Here is a 19,371-nt window from a genome sequence, read left to right as displayed (position 1 = left end):
AAGAAATAAGTGTCCTGACTGGATTGTCATCTTCAGCTATGAGGAGTGGCTGCAGAAGTAGCCCGAGGAGAGCTGTAAATGTATTTCTCTTAGCCATACCTGGTGTGAATTACCTGTCATGCTGGAGAAGGCGAATTGTGTTAGTGTGTTTATTGAGGTTGCTACATTTCCCAACGGAGAGCTGAGGAGATGGATGAGTTGAGATGAATGACAGGATGGATGGCTGACACTCTACTTGACGTCTCTCCTTAGCTGCTTGAGGCTTTAATTCTGTCTCAATTGGAGGCTGGAGAGAAGGGGGGTGGGTGGGGTAGAAACACCAAGAGTGGAGTTTGTTTGGCCCTAACAACAAAAATTCTGCTGAAAAGGATCTTGCTTTTCCCCAGTGGCTGCATTTTGTTGTGAATGTGCAAGTATCATTCCCCCCAATACCAGTGGTAGCAAATGCCTCAAAAAGAACAATAGATACATTTATATCTACATTCCAGTCACTCTATTTTATTAAAAGTTTTGCATTTTAAGCAAGTCAATTTAAAAAGCATTTTTTTATTTAATTGGAATAATTTGAACCACGATAAAGGATGCTGGAGTCTTTCTAATGCCATGTGATTCGACTTGCAGGTAAATGAGCGTAAACCTGAGTGATCCCTTATGGTTCAGCTGCTTTCAGGAGATATAAAGTGACCTTCCCAGAGTTCCATTTAATCAGAGGTTCTGTTCGCTTTTTGCAGACTTCGCATTTGCAATTTAAATGGATTGCAATTGGGTTAAGGACAAGGAACAGAGTGATATTCAGTCATTCGCCTCCTCGGAGGAATTTTAACACATTTTAACCTTTATCAGAGTTTAAGAAAAGTAACAGAGTGATTGCGTTGCATATCTTATTGGACTGCAAGAACCTGTATCGGATTCACTATCTGGTGTACATTAAATTATATAGGCTACTGCCATTATTATGAAAACTTACCGGATTGCATGCATAAGAAATGAAACTCATGTATGTTTATCTTTTTGCAGTGCCCTGCAGTTTTCAGATGAATTTCTTTGAAAGCATGTCGGGTTGGTTGTGCTCTTCGTGAGTAACTGGTAAGGGACTTTATGTCCTGATGGGTACAATCCTGCAATAAAAGCTTTTTTGAAGCCTGTTCAGAGAAAGGACTAACTGTGAGATTTTTTTTCTTTCTTTTGGAAGTGTGCCGCAGGCCTGATAATCCCAGCGGCACCAGGCTCTGGACTTTATGCCTGGTGCAGTAATTAGTGGTGCGGCGAAGCCTTTGGCTTTATTCATTTTGATTCATTATATGAACCGATACCACGCGGCTCCAGCATATTTAGCCAGAAACCTTAATTGGGTGTCCTTGTATTATGTCAGACTATGAAAGAATGTGAGGTTAATTGTTTGCCCCCTTGTTTGGTATTGATTTATGTGTTGGCTAAGTGCATCTTAAGAGACATGCTTGCTTAGAAAAATGCCATAAAAGATGCGTTAGAGCAGAAACTGCGATTAATAACTTTTCCCTTTATGTCCTAGATAGTCCAATCATTACCAACAGCATCATTTAAATTTTTTTTATTTTATTTTTTTTAAACCTTTCCATTCAATGCAAAGAGCATTCAGCAAAAAGAGCTGTCCAATAATGGAGCACCTATTCCGAACCCAATGCACGTTGCTGGCCTTGAAGTGGCAAATTAATGTAGACAACCTTAATGTTAAATGGAAATGGGAATGACTGTGGGCTGTATAGTGTAGCTGTCACCTTAGTGATTTTATTTATTCCACTGAGAGTTTCATTCACTCTCGCAGTCTGCTTGCAGATTTAATGCTTTGCTTGATTTGCATCGCATCTCATGTTCTGAGTTCCTGCATGTCAGGTTTAGTCCCAAAAGTTTACAGATCTCTTCACTTACTGCTTTACAGAAACGTGCACTTCTTTTGGTCTGTTTCTCATATTGTAAATGCGGCGTTCACCTTCAAAGACTCCTTTTTCTGAACCACACAACAGGCAGCTTTATCCACTGCGATGTAACCCCAGTAAACCCCGGCTTTAAACTTGGTGCTCGTGGTGAAATTTGGGTTGATGTTTGATGGATGCAACCGCTGTGCTTCTGTTTAGCTGCCAAATGTGATCTCTTTTGGCATGTGTGAGTGGGATGAAGAGAGGAAGATCTGTAGCATGTGCAGGAGAGAGATGGACTAACATTAGAGGAAAGAGAGGATGTGATGACTGATGTATCGATGATGGAATACAAGGATGCCATGCCGAAACAGCCTGCAGGAAGATTGAACTGAATTCTAATCATACCGCTTGTAATGCCAGGGGGGCACAAGACCAAAAAAGCCAACAGGAGGTTCTACCCTTCTCATCTCCGCTGGCACGTCTTAACCGATTTTTATTTTTTTGATATCTCTCTCCCTCGCCATCTCGCCCCGAGAGGAAGAACTGAATGTCAAAGCACAATAGACAGCTGACTGTCTTTGTAGTCTCAAAGGCACCTTTACACTTCGCACTTAGATGCTCGTACGTTCGTTACATCAGTCTGACATTTTGATGTGCCATCCCCTGCAAATATTTTATTAGATAATGAGTGCTCAAATAAGGATGACCGTTGTTAAATTCATGAGTTGTATTGAATGGTTTGGTGTTGTCTCTTTGGTTTGCGGCCGCTGAAGAAACCAACTGTATGAGTAATGAGGGGTTCAGCGGGTTGAGTACAAAGTGAAGTCAGAGTCCATCTCTCAGCAGTCTCTCTGATCAAAATGAAATGAAAGGGAGCTGTATTCCCGTCCATTGGTACTCACGGATGAGATCCAGCTAATGAAGTGCCACTGACCTCCCTCAAGAGCTTGCGTTATAGGCTGTTAAGGGGCTTCTGTGCCGCTTGTTTTAATGGCAGAATCCATTACAGAGACACTTGTTCACCCCATCAAAGGCTAGATCCTCTCAGTGCAGACAGTATTGTTTTTCCAATTATCAGGAGCAAGTCCTCATAGAAATGATGAACTACCCCGCTGAGCATGGCGTCTTATTTCAGTTTGATGTTTGGTAATTTCGATGCCCCCTATATTGTCAGCAAACGGAATTGCAAAAATAGAGAAACCACATCCGCCATTGGTCGGTCAAACAGATTATTCTGCCTCATTTAAACTCAGGCCATCGGTTGAGCCTGTGTCAGGATGCTCAAATGTTTTGATATCGCTACAGTATTTGCACTTTTTTGGGGGAAATGGATTTCTTAGTTGTTTCAGGGCTGTACAAAGGTATTTTATCAGGAAAAAAAATTTGCACATCACCTTTAGTAGGTGTTCAGTTGTTCAAAGCGTCTTTTTGAACACAAGTATTCTAGGATCTAACATTTTTCGCAGTATAATATGAAGTCCTTAAGAGACCTTAGTATAGTGTCAAGGGGCAGTAGACAGTACCCGGGGCAGTGAAGTACCTTCATATTTTGATAAATGCCCACACAGTTTCTGTAATTATGAGATAATGGCTTAGGTCAATGTATCTGGCAGTCCATTTAAAGTTGAAGGTGAGGGATCACATGCCCGCAAGCCATGAAAGTTTCTACTAATGACTATGGTCAGACTTTCCATTAAACCACATATCTTGGATTTTCCTGAGCTGATAGTACTGCTGATAGGAACACAGTGTGTTTGTGCGAGCCGAAGGCTTTTATTGTGCTTTTATTTACTTTATCTTTCCCAAACTGAATCTTACCCATGTGTGCTCCATGCTGTGGAAGTCTGAGGTACTTTCTTTCATTAAATATTTCCAATGGCACTGTAAGACAACAGATGGCTTTGCTTTAGTCCATTAACTCTCCTGCCTTCCTGGCAGAGAGGAGCCCAATTCATAATCATATACTTCATATACTTTCATCAGCCCGTTGACTTTCCACTTCTTTTAATCGATGTCTTTGAAGCAAGTCTAAAAAGAAATGTCATAATTCATGTGTCTTTGCTCTATAATTCATGCTTCTAATAACATCCTTTTAACATTTTTCTGTATTTTAACACAGCATGTTTTCCCCACAGCCCCCATTAAACTTGCATGCTGATAGCTTTATAAATGGTTCTTAAGATCGCTCTTATGCATGCATCTGGCTGCGCTCTGTGTCTTCAGGCTTGTTAAGGAGGAGCGTGAGGCTGAAATGTGTACACAGCACTCACCAAGCATTCGTCGCAGCCGTCTTTTTCATCTGGGCTCCGGCAGGGATGCTTGCACGCCGGAGGCCTTTGGGCAAGGCTGCAGGAGGGATTCAGGAATCTCTAGAAATATTAGTTGATAAGGAAGGAAGTGAGTGTGTCATGACTCGCATATGGAAGAAGCCAGGTGTATGTAGACTAGAGTAACTGTGTTCAACCAGGCGTCCCTAAAGCCTCTCTAAAGGGTCAGTGGTAAAGATGTATAATGCAATACACACATCATGACATTTCTAACTAACTAATGATTTGTTAAGCTCCATTTCTTGGAGCCAATAATTTATTCACAAAATAGAAAAATGTATTTAATATATTCTGTGAATTGAATATACCTTTTTTTTTGATTAACTTGTTTTATAATTCTGATTTTAAAATACATTTTTATATATTACATATAATATTTTTGGGGAATATAAAGTAAAAAATATCAGGGTGATACAACTGTCCTGATATCATAATGATTAAAAAAAGTTTAATAAAAAATAAAAAAAAAACTTGATTTTATCTATCAGTGGTCCTTTACAAGTTATAGTCTTTTATGTTTTAGAAAAAGGTCAATAAATCTCTTAAAATATCAGAGAATTTGACCTTTTTATGACATAACCAGGCTTTAAAATGACATTAGTTCAAATATTTTATGAGTTATGTAGTTTATGACATTTGTTCTGTTTTTAAAATATCATGATGCAACCTCCAAAAAACTTAATGATATTTATGTTATGATATTTGTGAAAAATACTTTACTTAACAGGTTTACGCATAATGAAGTTCATGTTTTCAAGGTGTATGTAAAATGTTATTACTTTATACTTAATGTGGTTATGCCACATTAAATATAAATTTTTGCTTAAAATGGTCACAACCATATAACACATACATGTATTGATGTGTTTTAAACTAAATTTTAAAGGGGACCTATTATGCACTTTTTCAAAGTCTCATTTTTTTTTTTGGCTCCAGTATATTGTTTTCAAGCTTAAATGTTCAAAAAGCATTATTTTTCCACATATTTTACATTGTTGCAGCACCTCTCTTCCCTGTCTGTCAGTAACGCTCTGTTTACTTCCTGTCTCTATGAAGCCACTCCTTCCGAAAAGCGCAGTGTGCTCCGATTGGACGGCTAGTCCAGTGTGATGTGATTGATCAACCGCTTTGAGCGTTCATAGGACCCCTTTAAAATACTTTCCTTTATCTTGGACATTCTAATTTATTAACCTTGACTAAATTAGTGTAAATCTATCTGTAAATCTATTTAATGAATTTGGCTTAATGTCTGTGTGAGTGATCCTATAGGGTCTGTGAAGGTTGAATACCGTTGCCGTAGAACATGACAAAAAAACGAGGTCTATATGGTCACATTCTCAATACAGAATATTTCTTCTGCAGACTAAGGCATCTAGATTTTTTTTCTTTTCAAACAAATGTTTTCTGTTACATTTTCAGAAGACAAACAATCTAATCAGCCATATTTATGAGCAGTCTTTAGTTAGAGACTGTGATGTAATATTTGTTTATGCTTCTCTGCTGGGAGCAATCTCCCTCCTGTAAAGTCCTTCACTTTTCTCTGACAGCTCACAACTTCTCTAATAAAGTACATTTATCATCTGCAAACAGCAGACGTGCCGATGAAATTGTCTGTTTTGCTGAAGATAATTACTAAATCTGTCTGAGTTCTTTCTCCTTTCATACCTGCTCTCCTCTGCCAGCTCTCCCCATCCCCTCTACTCGCTACGCTATTGACAGCTTAATAAATTTGCCTTGGAATCTGAAATTAGCTCGATCGTATCTGTCGCCGGTCCTTTCCAAGAATTGATTTTGGATATTAAGCCTGTCGGTGCGTATATGAAAGGTGTCGTCTATACGATATGGCAGGTTTGCCCATAATTTCTTGTTTCATATCCGTATTGGTGTGCTGCTGATGTGTGATCAGAAAGTGTGGGTTTTTTGATATCATGTGATGCTAATGGGTTTATTTACCCATTCCTAACAGGCGTTGTGAGCTTAGTAGATCAGCATTTTTTTCCTTTCCCCTACGGAAATTTCTTTGACATTTTGTCTTCACATTTTCATATGGGATTTAAAATTTGGCAGCACTTAAATCTCCTGCATTTTAATCTCTTCCATGGTCTATTAAGTTATTTCAATCAACAAACTTGTAAAGTACATTTTAAGACTACTTGTTGGATTTTTATTCTCATCTTTGATGATGAACTAGCTAAGAGTGCCAATTTAATGTGTGATAGTTCTTTCAGCAATCTTTCACTACTACTGACTAAGAATGGGAATCGTAGGAATTTAATGAACTTTTTTGAAATTTAAAAGCAGAAATGCAATTCTGTTGCCAAATGATGGGATCATTTTCATAATAAATGTGCAACAACAGGACCAATTTTTTTTTTTTTTTTTTTTACTACACATTGTCATGCGATCAACCACTCGGTAACTACACTTATTGAGGTCTCACAAGCCTTAATTTTAGAGATACAGATACTTGACCCAAATTTAGTTATTATTTACCCACCAAATTCCAAACCATTTAGTTTGTCCCTAAAATGAAAGTTTTTCTTTCAAAATATCTTGTATGTTCATATATGTTATTGTATGAGAGTTAGTTGCCATATAGTTGCAGAGTTACTTATAGTTTGTACAATGTCTAAAGTGGACCAACGAAATAAAGAGTAACCAGAAAGTCAAACAGGTTTATAACAACATGAGGGTAAATAAATAACCGTAAGTATACAGCATGCAGGCCTAATTATGTTTTTGATAATATTTGTATAGTTTTAAGGGTTGGGTTAGGTTTTGGGGTAGGTTTGGAGCTTAGTAAAGTCTCTCACAATATCACAAACAACATGAATGTTAGTTATGCTGGTTGCACAAATTATTATTTCCCTGTCAAGATGTGCTACCTACATTTTTTTTTTTACATACTGTCATCTGACAGATTCTTTTGTGTCTCACAAAGCACACTAACCATGTTTTAACTTGAAAAATGGCTGTTACACATCCTGAGCAGGTAGCACAAATCACCAGAACACAGGCTCATAAGAGTCATTTGCGTCGTCTGAATATGCCTGCTTCCATAATATATTATATAGTAGATGAAAAACAGTATGTGAGCTGAGTATGTCCGAATTCGCACGATCTGTAAAACAGGCAAAAAGTACCTGAATTACCTACTACATTCGGCGAGATACTGAAGTGCGCATCTAATGAACACCATGAGGCCACGGGAGAGGATTTATGAATGGTAGTGAAGCAACGGAACTGACGCTGAAGGTCACACGACAGTGACAACATGGCAGATGTAGTATGCCCAAATTTAATTCATAATATACACACATTCATACTATACAGAACGTATGTTTTTAATGGTCACAAAGTAAGTACATACTATACAGTATGCAATTTCGGATGCTGCGATTAGCTTCAGAATCGTGCTTGACTGGTTTTGCTCTGAATAGTAATTACTGAAGAGTATTTCAGTTCAATTTTCCATCCTATCTGAAGAATATTGTAAGTGTGAGAGCCATTAACAGGCCATTTGGCTCCAGTATTTGTTGTAAAAATGGAACCCTAATGACTAAACATGACTGAATCTGAATGCTGTTACATTAAGGCAGGTCTCCTCCATGAGGAAGTGTGCTATCTGAGAGCATCAGACTGCGAATGCTTATTCTGTTTTATTTGTAAAACAGCCCCGTCCCTTTCAGTCTGACGCTCCATAATAGTTATGACAGTATTCCATATTGCAGCAAAAAGCCTACCTTAAACAGAGCAGTGACACTTTCGTTTCTGCCCAGATTGTGTCATGCCCTCCTTTTCTCCTACCCCATCATCATCTTCAATGTCTGTGTGAACTGGAGCATTGGGACTGCTCTGAAGTTTGTTTACAGCACTATCAATCAACCTAGTGCCACCTCCACCCCCTCAGGTAGCACACACACACACACACACACACACACACACACACACACACACACACACACACACACACACACACACACACACACACACACACACACACACACACACACACACACACACACTTCATACGGCTCTAAAAGCACTGCTCTAAGATGCATGAGATGATAGAGAGTGACTGAGAACAAAGTTGCATGCAAGATGCTCTTTCAAAATAATAATGGAAATGAAAATTTGAAAGGGCTGAAGCTTTACGGAGTGTAAGTTCTCTCGTTGCATGTGTAATCGCAAGATAATTGGACACATTTCCAAATGTGGATCCGAAGCCCCAGGGAAAACATTTGCAATAATCTCACTGATTTTCACAGCAGCTGTTTCCTATCCTGCTTCACATGCAGAGAGGTCTGTTTGACCGGAATGCAATGGAATCCCACAATGCAATATGCCCGAAACAATCCTTTACATGTGTTTTTATTCACTAGTTATTCAACGTTTGAAAGTTCTGTGAGAGGAGACGTGAGTATTGTGTGCTGTTTTTTTCTAGTTCAGTGGGAAATCATTTGCGATTCACAAAGTAACATTTAAAATGTGAGGAGAATTGATGTTTTATGCTAATTTATGAAAAGAGCTAATAAATAAATGAATGAAAATGAACTTCTGTAAGATTTAGGCCATGTCCAATTGACAGAAAATATATATTAAATCCTCCTAGCCTGTAACACACGGGGGACTTCATCAGGCATTGGTCATTTTTCTTTTCTGTATCCTTGATGTTTGATTCAACAGAGATCAGATAGCATTGCTCTCTTTCCTTTCCCACAGGGCATTAACTTTTTTAGATCATTATTCATATGTGAGCCAAGAACTGAAGAACCTTCTTCCAGGGAACGTATTTCTCAATAGGCTTTTCTCTCCCAGCAAATCCAATTATGGCTCTTTGATAGATAACCTTCAAACCTCGATTCCAGTATAACAGGTGTCAATAAATCAACCATCACCTCTACATTCACGTCATCCCTTTACACAAGACGTCCTGTCAGTGTGTTGACTTTTTTTCTGTTCGTCTATGTCTCTTTCATCCAGTCCACATGGGGAGTTTTACTGGTTTAGATTTTAAATGGACAGATTTTGCATAGTAGTAGACTCTTGGGGTCTGTCTTTACTGAGATGTTTGTTCTCTGCTAATCAATTTGGCATTAGACAAGAAGATGTAATGCAATGCATAACAATTAAATAAAATGTTTCAATTAAGTTGCAGGTATTCATTTTGTTGCATTCTTTGAGATTTGAATAGGTCATGTAAACAATGCGGTCTCTAAAACAAACCATTTTCTGCAGCTCTCTCTGAAGCTTGACTCACAAAGCAAACACACTTTTAGGTGGAATTTATAAAGTGTCACATCTTTTTACTTATTTATTGCAATGCCTGTAACAAATCTCGTGTCTCTTTCCTATTCTTCAGGCTCAGATCTGCAGGTGTGCCAGCCGAAAGGCCTGACCTGCTGTTCCCGCAAAATGGAGGAGCGCTACCTGCTCACTGCCAAACAGAATATGGAGTCAAGTCTCCAGTCCACCAGCGCTCAGCTCAAAGTTCTCATCATTCAGAATGCTGCCCTCTTTCAAGGTATGCAACAAAAAAATTACTAATAAACACTAGGATTGATTCATGAAACTTCATGGAATTCCTGCTTGCAAAGTCATTTTTGCATAGATTGTCGCAGTGAGTTATTTTTTCATGAATGAGAGCATGTGTAAAGGTGTGATCACATAAAGTTACAATGTCTATTTTCAATATTTATGAAGCAATTCTCACACACAAGTCACTGTCAAAGCAAGCAGCTTTCTGTTGGTCTACATAGTGAATTTGCATGACTGACTTTAACCTGTTGCAAAATTTACTTGGGGAAATCTTTCTCCGTTCTCACGTGAAATTCACAATTGCATATGTTAATATTGAAATGACTGGATTTTTCATTCACAAAAAAGGTGTCGAACAGCAGTTAATGTGACTGCACCTTGAGATGGCCATGTGGTTTTGCTGTGTTAGATACATGCTAGTGTATGATATGAGATCTTGAGTTCCGTGCAAGGGAGTTTGGTCTTTTATGTCAGATTGTCAATGATAAATAAATTAAGAAATAAAAAGTTGTGACTGGTTTTATAATAAGAGGACATTAGGTGACAATGAATTGTTTGTTGCACTTTTTTGGTTCCATGTTGAAAAGGCATCATAGGAGTAATTCGGACACTTGTAGAAATCTATTGGAGGCTCATTGCAAAGGCAACTGATCCTGAGTTTGTGATCAACTCTGAAGCACCTGCACCTGAAAGTGTGTCATGTACGGCAAACAGCCAATCACACGGAACATGGAGAGCGTCACTTTGATTCTCTTCTCACAAGAGAGATGGCGCAGTTCACTTCTTTGTTGAAAATGAAGAGATTGTTATGAAAAATATAATGATTTTAATCACATTTAAAAGGCAGGAATAAACACTGCTGCAGAAGTGGGAGTTTGGGGATGCATCTGAAAGAAAATATCTGACTATATCAATGCATGTGTATCAAGTGAATTTAATTATTTATTTATTTTTTCACAAAGAGCTCAAAAGAAAATATGTAAGCTTAATCTGTTTAAAAGCTTTATATATTAAAGGTTGAATTTAGAAAAATTTGCTTCATTTAAGAATTTAGAAAGATCTAAGTAAATAATACAATAGATATTGTTCAGAAACCATATCTACATAATAGAAGTAACACGTTACCCACCCGAACACAGAGACCTCAATATTTGGTACAGAATACACAATGAACATTCAATGGATCGTTTTTGAGTATGAATGTGCCATTTTGAGGAGAAAATTAACTCCAGATGTGGCAAGTCACTAACCTACAAACAAAATCAATGATAAAACAGTGTAAATACAGCTGGAAAACTGCGAAAAATCAACCTTATCAATTATTGGAACATCAGAAAAGTTAAGTAGTTTTAACTTTATTTTATAACGTTGATTTTTACAAGCTTGAATTGAGTACTAATATATAATTAACTTTGCTTTTTTAATTCATGCCTGAACTAACCTTTTCATTTAGAAATGACATTAGCTTTTTCTGTATAGTATTTAACCACAGAACCATTTTTATCAGTGTGTATAATATATATTAGTCATTTCACAATACAACAGTTTTGTATTTTTGGTCAAATAAATGCAGGCTTGGTGAGCGTAGGAGACTTAAAAAACGTTCCTGACCCCAAACTTTTAAAAGTGTACATTAGATAGTCTCTAGTTTGGTATATAAAAGTACCTTCAAACCTTTCTTTAATTTCAAAGTTGCTTATCCAACACTGACTTCAAACGTACAGCCAATTACAAATGGAAAGTAGCATATGTTTTGAGTGATAAATGGATCGTCCTGATTGGTCAGTTTAATGAATCTTGTAATTTGGCATGAGTGGGTCGCCCCCACTAATTGCGTTGCACTAACTATGTTAGCATGGTGGATTTGGCTAGCTCCTGTCTGTTCAGGGAGGTGGTTCAATGCTAATTGCTTCAGCATTAGGCCTGAGAGAAATACCCAAACACCCCTCAGAATTTCAGAAATGTGCTCTTGTCTCGTCGTGTTTTTCCCTTGCACGCTCTCGCAGGGAATTGCGAGCGGGCCTTGTTTGCAATCTTCTGTGCTGCTCTTCCCATTGCTTTTGATTCTTTTGTACTTTTCAAGGCTGACACAGATCAAAGGGCTCTGCTCTCCACTCCAGCATCCTCCATCCCTTCCCTTCACTCGACTCCCATCAGCCCCTGCTGCCCCTCCCCACGCTAGCCTGGCTTTCTCACAAACCGCAAGCAGCGCCAAAGAATCGGCTCTTTGAAGTCAACTTTGCCAAACAGTCATAAAAGTTAAGAGGCTCTGTCACAGGGACTTTTTCAGGGCATTCAGTGATGAGCACTGTGCGCCAGTTTTTCGGGTCCCCTGATCGGTCTCATATCGCAGTTAGTCACAGTGTGTCTGTTTTGATTCACGTCAATGGCTCGGTTAAATGCCTCTAAAATCTTAAACGGAATCAGCCTATGGGTGATAAAAGAGGATTTTTAAGACTTCACTTTGTGATGCACTCTGTCCTACAAACCAGGGGTGTAAAAACAGTCTGAAAAATAGGGTGGACACCATATAAGGACTTTCCATTAGACACGTTCCTTCATCAGATGATGCAGTGAACCACATTGTGTGAATGTTTTAAAGTCATCATGAAATCAAAACTGGCAATTCTTGTTATCCATGCACATCATTATTATTTTTTTTTTAAATATAAGTGTTCATGTAATCTTTAATCAAAATCACTTACCCTCCCACTTGCGGCAACATCTCTTCTCTGATGTATTTTTGTGAGGGTGGAACAACCTGTCACTTACAAGACATCATAGCAATAGCAAACCGCAACCATCAATTCCTAATGGACAAAATCAAGTACTGCCCTACATTTTTTGTAGCCGTTTCAGTCAGATATATGTCACAATACACATACAGTGAAGAAAATACTGTCACAAGTTCCGTTTCATGCCGAATTTAACATTATGAGTGACATTGAATGATATAGCAGACATTGTTCATTAAATGAAGTTAAGTAAGAAAGTTTATCTAGATCATTCTGCCAGATTCTGCCAGCTGTTGAACTGAACTGGCGATTAATGAAACGCTGGAGGGAATAATTTAGAGCTAAAGATGGATGCCAAACCCTAGTGGAAACCCAAGTCAGGTGGTTTGGTCTCACATGTCAATCAGATTGACAGACAATTTTAATTCCTGTTAGCGGGATGAAGCGAGATCTGCAGTGCTACACGAAGCTGCTTTTAGCCGCTTTGGGAAGGTACACAGCATGTAAATGACACCAGCTCTTTTTTATTGGAATTTTTTTTTTTTACAGGTAATCCCCATTTCAAAGACTAATATAAAAAGAGAGTCATGCTTAATTTATCCATTTTCTCATCCACCCTTGAAAAACATGCTTTAGGTATTGATGTGTGTGAGCACAGAGAGCCAGAATGAGTTCTGGGTGAGAGTGTCTGCTGCATAACAAATTATTCCCAAAATAGGATAAAAGTCAACTTTATTTGTAATGCCTTTTCAAGCCAATAACAGCATTCCATGAATCTACAAAGAACATAGAAGAGTAAATTAGCTTAATGCTTTTTTTGCAATCTGTGTATATTGCTTTAGGACATGGCTAGTAAAAGAGAGATATGGAAAACACATTGCAAATGTTTGTTTACTGCTTGAAATATCAGCCTCAAAAGTATTTGGATCTGTGGTCTTCAACAGGGGGTCCATGGCAGCACTGCAGGGGATCTGCAAATTAGAAAGAAAATGTGTGTTAAATAAAAATACAATAACCAAAGATAGTTGAGCAAAGTTCAGCTGAATATTTCATTGCCCTTTCCACATTATATATCACTCTGTACTCTACCGTTTAAAAGTCTGGGTTTATTTAGAAATAAATTAGGCCTAATACTTTTATTTAGCAAGGATGCATTAAAGAGGCTATATGCGATTTTCTGAAATTTAAACTCGCGACTGACACCTGTGGCCAAAAAACGGAACTGCTCTTCCTTTCTGCTCGCTCTCGTACGTGCACACTTCACAAGTCATCCGCTGCAAAGAAGTCAACATTATGTTTACAGAGGTAAGAACAGTCAAATACATATATTGTTTGAGAAACTAAGTTTGTTTGCTGACTAGCGGTGGTGGCAGAGTGATCTGAAACGTTTAACATGAACGCGCTTGACGTCACATCCACAGACAGCGCGCGAAAAATCCGACCCGACAGAAAATAGGAAAAATAGGATACAGGCTTATAGGTGCACCCGCTGTGAGCTGACAAGGTGTCAGTATGCTCATCAGGAGATGTTTGAGTCATAAATGGTCAAATAAAAAGGCTATTGTTACGTTTATTTTGGGGAAAAAGTTGCATATAGCCCCTTTAAATTGATGAAAAGTGATAGACGTTTATAATGTTACAAAAGATATCTATTACTGATAATTGTTGTTCTGAACTTTCTATTCATCAAGGAATCTGATGCTATGAGTAATGATGCTGAAAATTTAGCTTTGCCAGTTATTTTAAATTGTAAAAAAATGACGTTTCAAATAAATCTATTAAATCCAGCCTTGGTGAGCATAAGAGACTTCTTTACCATTCAAAGTGCAGTTTGGAGAAGGATAGCCACTCACACTCACTTTCTGATGGCTCTAGACAAAGCAGATGTTACTAGCTCTCTAGTATTCAATCAGATCTTTAGAGGAGGGGTAGAAGTACTTTAGACTCACAGTAGAGAATTAAGACCACATTTAGCTCAGACTACATAGACGGTATGCTAATTTCATGCCTAAAGTTCAGGCTTATGGTTAAGCAAGTCATATTTAGTCAAGCATTACATCATCCCTCATTATCCCTCAAATAGATGTCTGGTTGAAATAGACATTGTGCCAGTCTCTGGCTTGTTTGGTCCCAGGCAGAAATTTAAAAAACAGTCTCCCACAATTCAGTTCTGCTATACCTCAATGAGCCACTTTATCCACTGCGGCAACAAGTAATCAAAGGTTATTTCAGTCGACACTGCATGTCCAATTGTCATCCCAACCTTGTTAGTGCTGCTCGATCTTAAGTGCTTTAGGCGTCTGGTCTTAGTTTCAATCTTTTTTTCCCATCCCACTTTTTCCCGGCATACTCCTCTCTAATGCTACCCGCTCCGCTCTCTCTCCGGAGTCATTTAGCTTTTTGTCGAAGTTTCACCATAACCCAATAAAGGCCTGGCTGACGGAGAGCTGGATCGGCCATGAAAGCCATCTGAAGTTGTTTACTCTCCGCCTAGGGTGAATTTAATAACTTAATGATGGTTAGAAACGTCTGTGCCATCTCGCAAACAAGCCCTTTGTGCCTCGTTTGCCTGATGAGTGAAAATATACTTGCCATCACTGCATCTTTCTCTAACAATTATAATTAGTTTTCTCAGACAGGCTCTGTGGATATTTATGGGCTTGTGTCGTAGGGGCACACAGGCTCATCGAGGTCTTTGGTGCTCGATTGAATATGCAGAGTCTAGTGGAGACTGATCCAGCCTGGTGTAATCATCAAAGTGATCTCTCTTCTCAGACTCTGTGCAGTAGCAAAGAGACCAAAAGCTCAGAGGGTGAAGAACAGCTTAGAGAGTGACTATCTCTGAAGAGAGACTCAGACTGCAGGGCCAGCAGAGAGACACACACTTCAGTAGAGTTTGCTTAGGATGAGCTTTAACTACAGTACAGTCAGTGAAACTCTTAGGTGCCTTATGCCATCAGTTATCTATTGCTTTCTAACTTAAGCACTGCTCTGTAACTGCCCAAGAGCTCTAAAGTGTTTCCCTTAAGCAGAATAGTGAATTGAAAGTAAAGGGCATTATTTTCTCATGTAGAGCTTTATATGCTCAAACAGACAAATGGAAAGTATTACAAGTGATTGACTATTCAACAATATAGATTATTCTATATTATAAATTGCAATTATAATTTTTTTTATTATTTTGTTATATTTTTATAGTTATATATTTTTTGTAATATAGTTATTATTTGGTCAGATTTGTTTCAGGGGCAATAAAATAAAATAAAATAAATATATTTTTTTCATTATTTTATTACATTTTTCAATTATATTTATTTTCTTTTATATATTTTGTTGTTGTTGTTGTTGTTGCTATATTTAGTATTTGGTCAGCTTTTATATTTTCTTTTTTATTCTTTTCTTTTTTTATTCTTTGTTAGTTACAAAGTTACAAAAGTTACAATGTTGGTCAATGTTTCTTGCTCTAACTCTCTCTCTGTCCCTTAAACTACATAGACTGTTTTTGCTGCTGTACCTTTTAGACATGTAAATGACCTCTAGAATCGATCGGTATAGGTCATAAATGGTGTAAATCGGTGCGACCGAGTGTCTGACTCTGACTAGTTAGCGGGTGTTGAAATGTAAATATGGGCGACCATATGTTAATGTGCTCATGGATGTGACATCGATTCCATGATGATTTCTGAACAACCCAGGATAGTTTCCTTTAAAAAGAACAAGTAAAATCCAGTTTTACATGATATTACCATTAAAGCAAATATGCATAATTGATCTAAATAAACAAGTATAACAAGTGTATTCATCACAAGTTCACCAAACATAATGACTCATCGTGCATAAATGTGCATCTAAACATTAACCATGATGACCGTGGTATTAAGGTCTAATTGTGGCTCATACATTTGCATGCATCTACATGAGTAAAGCTATGAGGTAGCAGTGCTCTCTTGATTATGACAGTAATTACATTGCGAGGTGGCAGACGGTTTGCCTGGTGTTTGTGAATGAGAGTGGTGCATTGGAGCAGGTGATTAGAGTCTGGCCCTGAATTAGCAGATGGTGAGGAGGAGAAAGGCCTCCTGAGTGTCAATGGGAGCTCAGGAGAGACACCGAGCTGAGGGGAAAATCAGCACCAAGGAGGAAGGGTATCACAGGGCAACAGCTCATCATATATTCCTTCATGCAGATTGTTTCTAATACCCGCCTACACGAGTGCGTCTGGCCCAGAAATCTCAAACATTGCAACCTTACACCCAAGTTCTTTTGTGCCCCAGTTCTGTCATAAGCACATGTAGCAAGTGTACTATTACAAATCCTTCTGCAACACGTTTAAAACCCCCATTTACACCTTCGGCTCCTCCCTGACCAGCTTATTCCTGTCTGTCACCCGCTCCGGGGGCTTAGCGTTGCGGTTGCATCCCCTGAGGTATGAGTGTTTTCCCCTGCTTTGGTTTCAAGCATGTGCTTTGTCCTGACAGAGTCGGGTTTGTGTGTTTCTAATCACCCTCCTGATGTTCGATTTGGACCGCACTTTTGGACCAGAATTCTGCGGCTGTCTCTTTGTTGATAGTGTGGCATCCAGTCTGCTCTGCATGGGGTCTATTTGCATTTTCATTGTGACTGTGGCTCGGGAAATCTTCAATAGCGGCTGCATTATCGCCCCAGAAAGAAAAGCGGACCACTCTCTGAGAGTTCAATTTAGTGAGAAGTGTGGTATTTCTTTTCAGTGTCTTGTGGTGTTGGAGACAATCTTATTTCTTTACTTTGATGAAGATATGTTTTATTGTGACTTATTATCGCTATAGGAAGGCCCGTCGAGTAGCTGTGGAGCAGGAGAAAAGAAATAGGAAAAGTAGCGCATGACAAACAATGCGCTAAACGGACATGAATTATACATGGTGCAATTTCTCTCTTTCTTTCTTTGTTTCCCATTTGAGTTCTCACATAAACTCCACCACCCAGTCATAGATATGCACTACGGAGGGCATTAACGCCGGTTTCTTCCTCCGGCCTCATGACACTACATCAATGTGGCAGTAGGTTATATGGGATTTGTTTTTCTCACCTCGTATTCCCTCTGAGTCTCTGTTAAATGCTGAGTCTCATGGGCAGCGTTTGTGTACTCTCACCAACGCATGCTAATACAGGCCGGTCTAATGCGTTTTCCCTGCACACTTCGCCGAATGATGAATGCGTGTGCGTAAGGCATTTATATCTCTCTCTCACGATTCCTCAACTCAGCTCTATTCTTTTCTAATCATGCAAGACCACAAAGTCATTTTCAGCACCGTAAGGTGTAAGATTGCGCTCTGTTTGTCTCAGTGATATTGAGAGCGGGGAACATTTAGTAATTATGCTTAATGATCTCTCACAAATGTACAATCTGCCACCATAAATGTCACAGTTCAGTAGACTTCATGACGGACGGGTTATTTGAGAATGCGATTTAGTAGATGTGAAGAAACAGCGGATTATATTAAGGAGTAATCCGTCACTATTTTCTGCCATGTGCTGTCCTGTGCAGTGGCTGTTTACGCTATGCTAATGATCCAAATTCTTGCATGTCTCCCGTGCTGAGATATTTCATCATGGAAAACAAACAAACAAGAGCTGTATTTGGATCAAAGAGCTTTCTGAAATAGTACCATCAAAACCCCGTCAGCTGAGCACCACTTTCAACTCCCTACCATCTTTCCCGACAACAGCACTCCTTTACACCTCACTCACTCTTTCACCACAGGAACATCTCGAGCGGGCTCAGACACATTAAATTCACTTGGGTTTAGGATTCACAATACATCCAAGATGTTGAACAAAATGGAGGTGTCTGAAAAGCTGGTGCAGTTTTTTTCCCCTTCTTTTTTTTTTTTGATTGGAATGAAGTGCATTTGGAAATTCAACTAAAGTGAAGGTTTGGGAAACAAACATATCTAATTAAAATCATAAGTAAAACCTGTTTTTATCTTTGGAAATTGCTGACTGAAATCAACCTTACCTTTTATGCACATATTGTGTACAGCAACAAGTTAAATCATTTTTTCCCCCTGTGTTTTAACAATGTAAGGCTCTAGAAAGGAACTGGATGTTATGTAAGATGTAGTATGTGTGATGCATGTAAATGTAGACAGTACCTGTATCCTAAAATTGTTTATGGTTCAATTTAGACTGCTAATTTAATTATAGAATATACATAAAAAATAATATATAGTTATATAGAAATATGGATATATGAATTTCATTAAAATTTGCAGAATGATCACTAATCATAATATAAGAATGTTATTAGACTTGTTATATTTAAAATTCAACAATTGTTTTGTTTGTTTTTTTTAAATGTGAGGATAGATTTATGGCCAAATAGGCCTTTTTTGTAAATCTTTTTATTGGAGAATCAAGCATGTTACATTTTACCGGAAGTGAAACAGTTCTCCAGTTTAATTTTTTCTTAAACAACTAAAACCTTATACAAACCCCCCAAAAAAGAAAAGAAAACACTGCTTAGTAATACCTGGAGGCTGGAAATAAATGATTCTTACAAATAGGGCTAAGGGGGGAGGGAGAGGTGAATTTGTAATTATTTCGGAACTGGGCCCAGATTCTAAGGGTGGACAGTACTATGGGATTGGAGGTAAACCTGGACCACTTTGTGGGCAGGGAGGAGTACACCAAAGCAGGGAGAGATGACGAGTGGCAAGAGTGTGCCTCAAGTGCACACCAGTCGGTGTCTGGTACATGGAGCCAGAATAAAATTTTCTGCAAGTTAGCTGCCAAATAGTAGTGAATAAAACTGGGGAGAGCTAGTCCCCACCACATCGCGACCCCTCTGAAGTAAGCCTTTATTAACTCTTGGAACTTTCAAATAGGCCTTTTTAT

At 38.5% G+C, this 19,371-nt stretch overlaps 1 protein-coding gene across 1 annotated transcript in view; it reads left to right on the top strand.

The window, feature by feature from the left end:
* The window catches only part of gpc3 (glypican 3), a 139,914-nt gene that overhangs the window by 2,281 nt on the left and 118,262 nt on the right, over positions 1-19,371 (top strand). Inside the window, exon 2 of the mRNA XM_079892579.1 lies at positions 9,588-9,749. Within this exon, the coding sequence (XP_079748705.1) occupies positions 9,588-9,749 (162 nt within the window). The remainder of the gene's footprint in view (positions 1-9,587; positions 9,750-19,371) is intronic.

The sequence above is a fragment of the Squalius cephalus genome (genome assembly GCF_949319135.1).
Source record: "Squalius cephalus genome assembly, chromosome: 14".
NCBI lineage: Eukaryota > Metazoa > Chordata > Actinopteri > Cypriniformes > Leuciscidae > Squalius > Squalius cephalus.
The sequence above is the reverse complement of the archived record's forward strand: the minus strand, read 5'-3'. Positions and strand labels throughout refer to the sequence as shown.